Genomic DNA, 13352 nt, shown 5'->3' with positions numbered 1-13352 from the left:
GATGATATCTGTACACTGGGATCTTATAACAACATTCTGACTAGAGTGGAATCTGATAACTTTAGCTGATAAAACATAAACACTTTGTTCCATATCTATTTCATTATGGGTTGTGAAAACCTGAAAGTTCCTGAAATGTTTTTCTACCTTCACTTGGCTTGATCAGGAAACCCATGGAGAAAAACAAACTGTGCAGCAACTCTAGAGAGAGAGAAATGGTGCTCAGAAAAAAGCCACCATTTTCTTGCCTCCTTGGTTCTTTGAAGTCTATTAAAATCCTAGACTGATTCATTAAATCTTATTGTCTTATACCATGTAGCATGCTAAAAAGATCTGTAGCACATGTCCTCTTGTTTTATTGCCATACACGAAAACATTTCTTGGAGGAAGACAGCTGCATGAAATACCTCTGCCTGTAAGCACACATGTTTGTGTGATTTTGTCTGCAGGTATAAGGATTACAGGGAGCCACCCTGGTCTTCACAGCCCTACCAGTTCTCCAAACAGTATTGGTCAATCCTAGCAGCTCGACTGGGATTCGTAATACTGTTCCAGGTATGTTTTTTAACATTGCTGGCAACTTTCCACCCCAATAATTGTGAACCAGCTTCTCTCAACCAGTGATGGGTATTGTCTGGTTCTGCATAGAGAAGTATGTGTAAGGTGGCCATCCCCTCTTATACAGGAACTGAAATTTTTTCTCACTCCATAATATAATGCATAGGCTTTGCAATGTATGCTGTTTTATGCTGCTGTGATTTACATTACCACATCTCAAAGAGCTACGAATGAGCTATTAGCTATTATGAATTCAGGGTTCCCCACACATAAAATATAGCATGTTTTATTACTCAAATTTCACTGCATGCAAATGCTATAACTAATTCAGTTGCTGTTGAGAACCGCCACCTATGCTTTAGTTCTCCTAATGAGGAAATATATGAAATTGACCAGGCGTTGTGCTAGAACCCCCACTTAACCATGTGCCGTATGTGAGAAAGTCAGAAAAAACTTCCTCTTTTTTATGCATGTGTCTAAAAAAAAAAAAGAAAACTAGGATTTTTTAGGCCCCTAACATAATATAGTGGTTTGATTGTTAAATGCCTACACTTACTACATCCTTCGTAGAGCTTAGCAGTAACAGAATACAACAGGAATTGGTAAGATCATTTCATCATGGCGGCAACATTGGTAATATTATTGAAAAAAACATAATGTTAATTTCTGAGTGCAATTTTTAGATGGAAGATAATCCAAAATTAATGGACTGATATTGGAAAAGGCAGCTGATTTGAGGTTAGATTATGTTACTTAGTACAATTTTAATTAGGTCACCAGGAAGCAGTAACAGAATACATTTTCAAAGTAACCTTTCAACCATGTATGTTAGTAATCACTGAATGTAATGGATAACATTGGCAACGGGAAGCAATTGTAATATAATGCCATGATGTCTTGTCGGGGTAAAGAAACACATATAGTGATACTCTTAAGAGATACTTTGTCTGCATTCTTAAGCAATCTACCTATTGTTTCCTGCGCTATCTTGGTATGACCACCTTCACCCTTCTTTCTTACTCATTACCATGTGTCTTGATTTGTACACTTGTGTGTTCCAGAACCTGGTAATGTTCTTAGGCCTCCTGGTGGCCTGGGTGATCCCAGATGTGCCCAAGAACATCAGCGAGCAGATTAAGAGGGAAAAGACCCTGCTTGTAGATGTCTTCATGAAGGAGGAAAAGGAGAAGCTTCAGCTCATCCACAGCCTTTTCTCAAAAGAATCAGGCCAGTTGCTGCTGCAGGAGCCCAGGAAGCAGGTGCAGACAGTCTCTGAGCCCCAGGCTCCCTTGCCCAACCTCACCCAAGCTGAAGATACCACTGCTGCTTCCCGTCCCCGTACCCGCGCACGTGCAGCCAGCTTTAGCCAATTTACCCGCCAGGCCTCCATGTTGCCCCATCATGATGGGGGCACACAGACAGCAGTGTGAACTGGGCAAGGAGGGGTCGGCAAGAGGGGTTAGCCGGCCATGAGATCTTCAGAGTGCCCATACTCAGAATGGAGGACTAGCAGAGGACAGAGGGTAGGGCTAAGCTTTCCACTGAGTTCTTGAGGTGAATTAGAACCGTCCATACAGTGGTTCTCACTGGAGCTAACGCAAGAGAGATCATTATATATCTATCTCTGTACTGTATGTCTGAGCATATGTCCACAGGCAGCGTGTTTTGATTGCTTTTAAAGCTGTGATGTATCCACACAGTCCGCAGAGGCGATCTCATCCTGGCCTCTAAGCCAAGGCTTCATAGGACCGCTTGCCATAGGACCTCATCCCATGCACAGCATAACTGGTTGAGAGCACAGACACTGGAATGAAAGACCAGGAATCTCATCCATGGGGCCTCTCGCACATTTTTCCCCCATCTGTTCTTAAGCTAAGAGGAAGATATTTTTTGACAGGACTCAAAAACTAATGTTCACATCTGGTCCATGCTTACTGAACGATTTGTGAAACTGCACAAACCCAAGCTGCTTTGCGAATTTTATGAAATGTAGCGTATCACAGCAAATAATTATTCCCTTTCATTTTCTCAGGTAACACCATCACTGTAGGCTTTATTTGTTTATCTGAATAATGTTAAATCTCTTTGTTTATTAGAGACTATGAAACTTGTTTGTTAATAAGGGATAAGGAACATGAACTACATTATTGCACAAATTGTATTGTACAAAAACAATACATAAAACTTGATGGGTGTCAAAATTGTTACAGATCTCTTTCTTTAAAGATGGAACTCTTCACAAAGTGAATTGTTTAGATTTGTCATAAGTAAACTAGATGATAAGGCTGTCTCCGAGGTATGTGTTACCAGGTAAGGTTTTGTTTCTGCTTAGGGTCAACTAATAAGCCGTTTCACTTTTACAACTCATTATTTAAGATTATTGTTTTTTTGTAAATCAACTTGTGTTGTATGTATTAGTTGCAATGTCTCACTTGGAAAAGGCCAGTCAATAGTGATTATGCACTGAGAAGTCAGATACATGAGCCAAGATAATGTCAACCATATGTAGAGCATATACAGCTGGATGTATGGAATTGAAATCTCAATCTATATTAAAGTTTAGACATTTATCTAATCTCTTCTAAGTTCTTACAGATCATGTGTAGTCTCCTTTTGATCCAATATTCAAAGTCTGCAGTTTAGCATTTCTTCCATGTTTCCATGACTATCGCACAGTTCTCTGCTTTTTGGTGAAACCCATTATTCACCCACAAGATTGGACACCATCAGCCAGGGACTAAATAGCACATAGTGGGAGGCTGAGAAAGGAAGACCAACATCTGTCTGTCTCACTCTCTTTTCCTCAAATGACTCATTGGGTTTCTATGTTGGCAGTGCACTGTGTTCTCTTGCTCTACGGGCATGGACAGTGCCTGCCTGACTGTATTCTTGACTGTCCATAGTAGGGCAAGAGATCATTTTCCCCTTTTATAAATTATTTGTCAATTTAAGCAAACTTAATTTTCATATCACCTCATGCAGCAATGTGAATTTTTTTATTCATTAATCAGTTTCCATAGCTAAGAGAAAGAACTGTATACATGAGTGCCATTCTATGACTGTCATACAATAGTTTCAAATTACAACAAACCAAGATGGTTGTGAAGAAATGACCCTGTACATAAAAGAATGATTTATGTATGATTTGGTAGCTATGAAGGCATTAAATTTATTCAATTTATTCAATTTGTACACTTTTAACTAGCTAGCTATGCCATCTAAACATATTGTAATGGTATGCTTGCACAGAAGTAATTATTGCATTGAACTCATTTATTGAAAGTATATTTAACTGGAAGAGAGCATTGTGGGTAACCAGAGACATAAAACAGGTTTGTATGATAGCTGTGGCATTAATCATAATTTCCTGCCACAAGTCCCGGGCACTGCTCAAATATATTTTGTTGATGACACACATAATCTTTCTGCAAACTCATGTCATTATATGAGAATGTGATACAGTGAAAGGACTGACTTCACCCTGTAATTATAATCTTTTCTCTCTACTAACGGCAGTCTGATGGCTGAATAATTCAACAATGCTCCAGTCAGTGTGTCATTTGGCTGGCTAATGACTTAGATGTCATGACAGGTGTTGTCTGGGTGTAGGTATACTGCACATCTATGCAGAAACGTGATAGATTAATTAATGTTTCATTAATGAATAAATGAAACCTTTAGATGACCTTTACCAGTCTAGTGTTTTGTATAACACCATAATAATCAATAGTTCCTAATGTATGATGTCAAGTGTTTTTCTAAAGAGTTTTTCATTGGCAAATAGTTAAAGTGGTTGCAGTTAGATTAGTGACAGGAATCTGCCTCTAGCATTTCTTAAATAGGGCTTGACAGAGTGAAGTGAATGTCAAGAAAATCAGAGGGCATTATTTTGTGAATGCAAGCCAGGAGATGCTAAAAACAATGTCTATACAATCAATATCCATAAAAGAATTTATATATATATATATATATATATATATATATATAAATCCACATACAGTGGAATACAGTGGATATAAAAAGTCTACACATCCCTGTTAAAATGACAAGTTTTTATGATGAAAATATTAAACCAAGATAAATCACGTCAGAACCTTTCCCACTCTCACTGTGAAATTACAGCATATAAAAATTAAGTGAAAAACAATCAGAAACATTTTAGGGTAAAATAGGAAAAATAAAAAAAAGTTACAACAACCTTGCTTCATAAGTGTGCACACCCTTTTATAATTGGGGGTGTGGCTGTGTTCACAATGAAGCAATCACACTCAGTCTCATGTTCAAAAGTAATTATCATATCATACACGTCATCAGTGAAATTATTCTGATTAATCCCAAATAAAGACCAGCTGTTTCTGTAGGATTTTCTTGACATCTCCTTGGTTTCATTTGACTGCTGAAGCCATGGTCTGCAAAGAGCTTATACAGTGACATTACCAAGAACAGGACGTCCCTCCAAAATTTATAAAAGGACAAGATCAAAACTTACCAGGGAGGCTGCCAAGAGACCAACAGCAACATTAAAAGAGCTGCAGGAATATCTGACAAGTACTGATTACTCTCTGCATGTGACAACAATCTCTCGTATTCTTCACATGTCTGGGCTGTGGGGTAGGGTGGCTAGAGAGAAGCCATTCTTCACAAAAAAAAAAAAACAAGCCCAACTAAACCACCAAACCATGTGGCAAAATGTATTATGGTCTGATGATAACAATTCCAAAAGGTATAATAATTCCATAAGGTATGTTCGGTGCAAAAAAAAAAAAACAAAAAAAAAACAAAAGAACACCATCCCCACAGTGAAGCATGGTGGTGGTAGCATCATGCTTTAGTGCTGCTTTTCTTCAGCCAGAACTGCGAGTTTTATCAAGATGGAGGGAATCATGAATAGCTACAAATACAAAGTCGATTTTAATGCAAAACATTTAGGCATCTGCTAGTAAGCTGAAAATGAAAAGGAATTTCACCTTTCAGGATGACAATGATGCAAAGCATACATCCAAATCAACAAAGGAATGGCTTAACCAAAAGAAGACCAATATTTTTGAATGATCTAGCCAGAGTCCAGACGTGAATCCAAATAAAAATCTGTGAGGTGACCTGAAGCAGGCTGTGCACAGGAGATTCCTTACAATTTGATGGATCTGGAATATTTATGCAAGAAAGAGTGGGAAAATATTGCCAAGTCAAGATGTACCACGCTGATAGACTCTTACACAAATAGACAAAATCAAAAGGTGCTTCAACAATGGATTAGTTTAGGGGTGTGCACACTTATGCAACCAGGTTATTGTACGTTTTTTTTTCCCTATTTTTCCCTAAAATGTTTCTGATTGTTTTTCACTTAATTTTCATACATTGTAATTTGACATTGAGGGTGGAAAAAGTTCTGACATGATTTATCTTGGTTTCATTTTTTTACATCACAAAAACCTGCCATTTTAACAGCAGTGTATGGACTTTTTATATCCAGTGTATCCACATATGTGTGTGTGTATATATATATATATATATATATATATATATATATATATATATGAAATTCTTTTCTTCATATATCCCAGCTTGTTAGGAAGTTGGGGTCAGAGCACAGGGTCAGCCATGATACAGCACCCCTGGAGTAGAGAGGGTTGAGGGCCTTGCTCAAGGGCCCAGCAGTGGCAGCTTGGTGGTGTAAGGGCTTGAACCCCTGACCTTCTGATCATTAACCCAGAGCCATAACCATTGAGCCACCACTGCCCCCAATACACTGTCTGCCCCCAATACATCGTCTACATATGTGGTTAAATTATTTACGATGCACATTTTATTGTGTCCTGCCTTCCTACTAAATGAGAATACATAAGGATGTGTGTACCACAGAGCTGGAGGCATTTTACAAGCCTAGAGTGTAAAGTATACATGTGGAGTTTCACAGCCCAGGCACAGAGGGGTAACAATCATATCCTTTTCCCAGAATTTCCTCTGGGGCAACTCCTCTTTAACTGAAGATGGTACATACTTAGGTTTCACATGGTTTCAAGTGTTGGCTACACCTCAGAATTCTTCCATTTTGTGTGTGTACATTTCCAAATGCCTCCATTTTGTATGTGTGGGCACATATGCACAGGTAAGCCCTGCCCATAGCACATTCCTTAGTTAATTCCACAAGCCTGATTTGTACATTATTTTCCTCATTATTTCCTCTGCTAGATCTCCATCTATTTGTGCAATTGTGGAGGAAGCATTTTTCCTACCCTAGATGGACGATTGGGAGAGTGTGCCTGGAAAAGCTTGTGTAATATTAAAAAAAAGAAGAGCGGGTGGATATTGCAAGGTGGTTTGTATGATAATGTAGCCTAAGCAGTTATGGCAATTATGTCTTAATCTTTTTCAGCAATACAGCAACACTAGGCTGTCAGCAACACACTGATTCGAAATAATACTTAGATTGGTTTTTTTTTTAGTTGATTATATCAGTCATTATTAAGATAGAATAGAATAGTGTTTGATGTGAATTTAGGTGCTCTCTTTAGGTGCTCTCTTGTATGTATCACAGAAAAAGAAAGAAAGAGAGAGACACTTGAGTCTGGCATTTTCCTGCCCTCAGGGGCCAGACACGCTGCAACATGACTCCTGAGAATCTCCTTTATTTAATGCTAGACCTGCACTGTTGGGGCCCTCTTTCTGTCTTTCTCTTTCTTTCACGCTAGTCATGCATATCAGTCTGAGGTTCCTAAAGAAGACACAAATCTAAATAAACATTTTTGTGTAAGATCAACATAACCACACTTAAGCCCACGGCATCATGGGAAGTACGATCAGCTGAAACTCTTCTAGATGTCATGTGAGAATTCGGTTCCTGCTTATCTTAGCATTTTATTGTCACTCTACTATATCATAAAGCACACAGCCATGATCTATACTATTATTAGTTTTACCCAAAACTTTACACATTTACAAATTTCTTTTTAGCTACAATGCAGAAATATTTTGGCTTGCACCATAGGCCTACTCTAACATTAGTTTAGCACAATATACAACTTCAGTACTTAATATGCCACACAAAGCTATTCTTGCGGTACTCTTTACATTAGCAAAAGAATACCAGTTATCTGTTTCTTTACCATGGAATAACAGTTTGTTACAGTCTCATAAGAAGGTGGGTGAGTTTCTCACTGGCTGTACCAGGCTCCAGTCCAAGATCCTGCATCAGCACTCTCTTCTGAAAGTCCTGTAAAGGGAAGGTTACATGTTAACAGGTGAATAAAGTGAAGAGTGTTATAGAAAGCACCCAGCAGCAAGCCTTGCCAATTGCAAGTTTGTTCAAAAGTTGTCCTTAAATGCTAGGCCTACTTTTTGAAACAGTTTATTTAAATTTGTGGTTTAGAATGCTGCTCTAATCAATCTAATCAAATATATGTATGTGCTAAGCCTCATTAATGGAATTAGATAGAAGGGTCTGCACACTGGTTAGCTCCACTTTTACTTTTCCTCCCATAAAAATCCTGTGTTTTCATCTTCAATAGATAAGCACCCATACCAAACAGGCAGTAAATATCTGTACATACCCATAAACTTCCACATACCACATGATACACCCATCAATTATTAAAAGATTACTTGCATTAACACACATGTGCGTTACAGGCCTTATGACCAAAGATCTTAAATTATGACACAAACACCGAGCAAATACACAAGAACTATTACAATGTAACCACTGCAAAGAGGTACTAAACCATTTGAGCTAGTGAGATTAAATGGGAAAAATATTACAAAAGGTATTTGTGATTAGTAATTTACAACAGACCCTTAGTAACCATTAAAGGAAAGTGGTCAAATGTCTTCATTTAGACATCAGTGCTTGCATTCAGGATGAAAAGCTAAAAGCTCCTCTGCTGACAAGCTGGGAATTAATTCCACCACCTTTACTAAAGCCAGTGCCAACATATCTCAGGGAAAGGTATGAAAATTTGAAAAGTGCACAGCTACTTTTAGCCTCAAATATCTTTCTGGAATTAAAAAAAAATTAATGGGAGCTGCCTACTGTGTGGAATCTACTTTCTTTTTAAATTCACTTATTTTTACCTTTTTTTTTTACTTATTACTTTTAATCTAATATTTTTCATGTGCATGCTTTAGTTATTTTGTGATAAGCCATAGAACTGCCATGTGTCACAGTTTCTGTTTTGATCCAGAACACTGTTTACTTTTAGGAGTTGTTTAAGTCAGCATAGGAATTTTATTTGTGGCCACTTGTGTATTGCTTTTTTTTTTGTGGTTAGCGCTTGTGTTGGTCTAAAGCAGTGGTTTATGCTGTATGTAACATCTGGTGTAGTTGGGTCAGCCTTTCCCTGACTCCCACATCTGTGTGGTTAATCAATTTATTTTGTGTGTGAGTGCATGTGTTTGTGTGTGTGTGTGTGTGATCAAGGGGCTACCTCACCCTGAATTCACGTAGCCTGTGTAATCTGCCGCGGAGAGACTCACGCTCAGATGCTAGGCCTGCCACATGGCTTTTCCATTGCTCCTCCTTCTCCTTCAGAAGACATACACAACCCCATCACACATTACATTCACTCCAGGATAATATGGCAAGTACATGAGAAATACCCAGTTCTTAAAATGATCTCACCAAGCTTTGCAGAAGCAGTTTGCAGATATGAGACTTACATCATTTTCAGTTGTTGCCTTGACAAACAAGATGGCTTATGCATTATGCGTTAATCGGTTTGGCCTCTTCTGATAAGTGCTGGCTGCTCCCAGACCTTTGGGCTAACCCTGAATCATGAAGAATACTTAATTCTAAAAAATTGCTTCCTGTGTGGCTCAGAGACAGGCCTTACTGTTCATGTTAGCATAATTCAGTCTATACGGAGTGATAGGGCGGGGCGTGTGACCTCTATTGTTCCACGCTTAAAATATCTCTTATGTGGACTCTCCTGTTTCCGCTGTAGTAATAGTATAGCTCCTTGAGGAACAGAGCTATGCCTATAGAACCTGTACTCTTTTCTGCATATGGAATATATCAGAACATGGTGCCTCTGTTTGTTCCGAATTTTAATAACATGTTCCAGCACCTCATTCCTCAGACACTCAACACATTCACACCCAAGTCCCCAGGGTGGAGGGGGAAGGTGTGTGTGTGGGGCCTTTAGGGGGATGTATCGGGGTCTTTAAAGTTTATTTATTTGGATTGGACAGTGGCAGTGATGGATTGTAATAGGATGGAGTGGAATACACATTAGAAAGTGTTACCAGTTTCTGCCATTCGTTTGTAATTTTAGGGGCAAATAAAACCCGGTTAACTTGGAACATGAATAATAGAAGAAGTGCTAATTTATTTAATGCGATTGGAAATTGCGTCTCACACTTACAAAAGAAAACAAGAGTAGAATGGTATAGCAAGAGTTACCCGTAATTGCTGACCAAATGGAAACAACAACAACAAGCTGTCCTTTGTTGACCTCACACAATCCCGTTAGACCATCACTGTGCTGGCAGTCAACAGCATGCAGCTGGAAAGCTTCTTTCCTTATACACACACACATACCATTTCTGTGTCTGCTGTTTATGGGCAGGGATATGCAGTTATATTGTAGCACTTTTCTCTAATTCTACTCAGCATGATTTGTTTTGCTAAGCTGAGGTCACTGCATATGCATCTTCATTGCACAAATAAAGCAATCAAGCGCAATTAGGTTTGCAAGTTAGTCTGCTGAGGAAGGCTTGTTTTGCTTGGCAAGACAACAGTGTGGGTTATCAGATATGGATATAAATAGCATTATCCCAGCAGATTCATATAGCTTTGATGGCCATGCTGTCACCCAGAGCATCATACCCTCCTCTGCTTCTCCAGCTCACACTGCCTCTCCTGCTCCTGCTGCTCTCGGTCTAACCTCCGGCGGAGCTTCAGGACCCACCACACACATTTACCAAGTCATATTAGTAAACGTGGGCAAAAAGTAGTTGAAAATTTTTTTTGGGACTGATTATAGAGGGGTATTTACCCTTTCTTCTTGTTTCTGCTGCCACTCGCTCTCCTGAAATGTGCTCTCCTTCGAAGTCTTGTCTAGTTCCCCACTTTCCTGGTTGTTTAGGAAAGCATAGTCCTCTTCTTTGCACATGTCTCTCATACTCTGTGAAGGGAACAGACTGTCATCAGCTCATAACAGTCAGCGAGTGTGAAAAGCCAATAAGCACACTAGAGCTCTATATTTAATGGTTGAACAATCAAAATTGTTGCAAAGCATGTGTGGTGGCCTTGGAAAACCCTTCACATGGCCATATTTTGACATTTTCTACTGTATATAGTTCTGAAAACTTTATAAAACAGGCTTTCCTGAACTGAAATATTCTCTTTTGCATGTGGCTCAGCCAGAAGTAAAGATTTAGCAATTTAAATTCTGGTTACGCCCAGGAGTGGAAAGTGGGAACACTGCGTTTAAAGATTCCATTCCTATTCCACTGAAACACTTCCCACCTCACTCTACATTTATAATCTAATTTGCTGATGGAAAAACAGCATTGCTGCTACATTTTAAAGAATTATAAGTATAAAATGGGAAATTCTCATCACTATATGATATCACTTTGATTATAAACATCACCCACATCAGTCTCTGTCTCATAACCTGAGGTAAAAGTCACTCATGGCATTTAAACACAATCCTCATCCTCATCTCTTTGATCTCTGTTCATGCTAACATCAGTGCTGAAATAATCACTGATTAATTCAGTCAGTTCTGTTCTGTTGACCCAATCTCCTGTTATTAATGTCTGTTTTGAGGGAGAAGAAACATTTTCAAATTTTGTCTGCGGACATCTGAACAGAGTGTGTAAGCATTCTTCTCTGTTTTGATGATGATGTCCATCGTGGACATCTTTACTGATGGCATTGCGTTTTTCTGTTTGCCAAGACAAGTTTAGAAAGTGGCCTACATAAAAACACCATCAAGCATTATTTATGTAAAATATATTTATGTTTTCTTAAAGTAGAGATGTCAAAGTACATTATTAAGTACACTGGCAGAAAAACACAATTCTGGTCAAAATAATTTTTTGGTAATTTTTGGCTGTTTTCCAGAATTCCTCCACAGCAACTGCAATCTGACTGTATTGCCTCACACATAAATCAGAGTCTAAAAATTATGCCATTTACCTTAGACATAGGAATTGCTGCAAACCTCTTCATGTGAGCCATCCTTAAAAGAAAGTGGAGTAAAAGTAAGCAAACTTATAATGCCTATACAATTCTGTCTCAGTTTAAAGTACTTAAATATGAATTCTGGTCACAAGTATGTAGAACAGTCAGTAAACATGCTTTAGAAATGAATGTACTAGTAACCCATTCCAGTGTAAATCTAATGGTTCAGTTCCTCCGCTGTGTACACAGTGAAATGCTAATGAAATTTCTTTCATATTTTGCTGTTTCATACAGATCCTACTGTTCCATCTCCAGCTTGTTATGATGTTAAAAACATTACATATCAGCCTATTCAGCAGTGAACCAGCTAACTCACCTAGGAAAGAAGTATCCAGCTTGTGAGTGCTTGTGAGTTCTCCTCAAGGTATCCCTCTGATCTTACGTGGTGGTCAACCTATTTCAATCAGTGATATACCCTGACGAAACTGAGCAGACATTACAGCTATTTCAGCACAGGCATGCTAGAACTGCCACTAGTACGCTAATAAAATCCAACATCTCATCAGTCTTATTTGATTGGAGTTGTTTCTGTCACTGTATTCTCTGTACTGTATGCTCAGAATGTGTTGTTTTGCACTCATCCAAATCCACCCTCTCTATCTAAATACTTGTGACCATGTCATGTTAAACCATTCAAATAATATATGTTGAATAATAAACGGTTTCTTCTGTTTTCAATACCCATGAAAACCACTAATGGAACATATCTACACTTGTACTTATGCATGACCCTGAAACTCCCCTCCTCTTGTCTGCTTATTCTCTGCTATTATAAAAAGACAAGATGACAGTCTAACCCTGTATGTCTGAAACTTAAATTGCCTTGAAGTCCAAAGAAATTTGGAGAATTGTATCAGAATTGTAATTTTGGTCAGTATTCGCTGACTTGCTGCTACTGTACTGTATTTTACTGTATGTATGTTAGCACATAGATAGCTAACTAGCTTCTTCCCTGCTGGAAGAAAATCATTAGAATCCATTAGAGATCCATTAGAGTGTTTTAATGTGTTTCTGGTGGTCCATAATGGTAGTTTAGTGGAATCTGTTGTTTCTAAAGGTTTCTAATAGCTTAACTAATTCCATTCTGATGGTAATCATCATCCATGAAAGAAGATCCTACTGGGTTCTGGTGATATTTAATAGGAACCAGAATATCTGTAATGAAAACCTTAAAGAATTTGATGAAAACCAAATTTGATCCAATACCTTTAGAGATTTTTTTTTTGAGCAGGAATAACTGTAATTTTAATTTTGTCCAAACTATTTATTTAAGAACTGTTACAAATAAAGTGCAAGATTACACCCATTATCTATGTTCCAGTGATATTTTCTCCTTGTATGATTTGTACATGGTTTGCTGTATTTCCCACAGAGCCTGTTTACCTCAAATCTAATATCCCAACATGAAGGCCAACCTATACTTCCTTTTCTTTTCTTTCCTTTTTTTTTGGCTTTAGTCTTCATTCACGTGGATTGGCCTGTTTGGCTCATGACCTGAATGTGGTAACCCAAAATAACTTTTAATCCACTGTGGGAAAGTCATCCTCCATTTTGTGGTATCGAAAAGGTCACATGCTCCACACGGCTGTGTGATTTATTGGATTTG

General features: G+C 38.3%; 2 protein-coding genes across 7 annotated transcripts in view; one reads left to right on the top strand and one right to left on the bottom strand.

Moving 5' to 3' along the window:
* Positions 1-4405, top strand: part of ano2b (anoctamin 2b) — a 46418-nt gene extending 42013 nt beyond the window's left edge. For all 4 annotated transcript variants that reach the window (XM_034313216.2, XM_034313218.2, XM_053241890.1 and 1 more), the window contains 2 exons: positions 450-555; positions 1620-4405. In XM_034313216.2, the coding sequence (XP_034169107.2) occupies positions 450-555; positions 1620-1988 (475 nt within the window). In that variant the 3' untranslated portion in view covers positions 1989-4405. The remainder of the gene's footprint in view (positions 1-449; positions 556-1619) is intronic.
* A 1680-nt stretch (positions 4406-6085) lies between these two features.
* On the bottom strand, positions 6086-13296 carry LOC113532301 (putative golgin subfamily A member 6-like protein 3). 3 transcript variants are annotated; one of them, XM_026923624.3, is made up of 7 exons: positions 12063-13296; positions 11702-11744; positions 10551-10679; positions 10382-10450; positions 8987-9079; positions 7665-7771; positions 6086-7273 (listed from the first exon to the last, which is right to left on the bottom strand). In XM_026923624.3, the coding sequence occupies exons 2-6, from the start codon at positions 11741-11743 to the stop codon at positions 7682-7684; spliced, it is 423 nt and encodes a 140-aa protein (XP_026779425.1). In that variant the 5' UTR covers position 11744; positions 12063-13296; the 3' UTR covers positions 6086-7273; positions 7665-7681. The 3 variants fall into 3 exon arrangements, with proteins under 3 accessions (XP_026779425.1, XP_026779424.1, XP_034169199.1); XM_026923623.3 differs by lacking the exon at positions 6086-7273 and having other exon boundaries at positions 7397-7771; XM_034313308.2 differs by lacking the exons at positions 6086-7273; positions 10382-10450 and having other exon boundaries at positions 7397-7771.
* Between the last annotated feature and the right edge of the window lie 56 nt (positions 13297-13352).

Source organism: Pangasianodon hypophthalmus, chromosome 18 (assembly GCF_027358585.1).
Source record: "Pangasianodon hypophthalmus isolate fPanHyp1 chromosome 18, fPanHyp1.pri, whole genome shotgun sequence".
NCBI classification, from domain to species: Eukaryota; Metazoa; Chordata; class Actinopteri; order Siluriformes; family Pangasiidae; genus Pangasianodon; species Pangasianodon hypophthalmus.
This window is presented reverse-complemented; position numbering and strand designations above follow the sequence as displayed.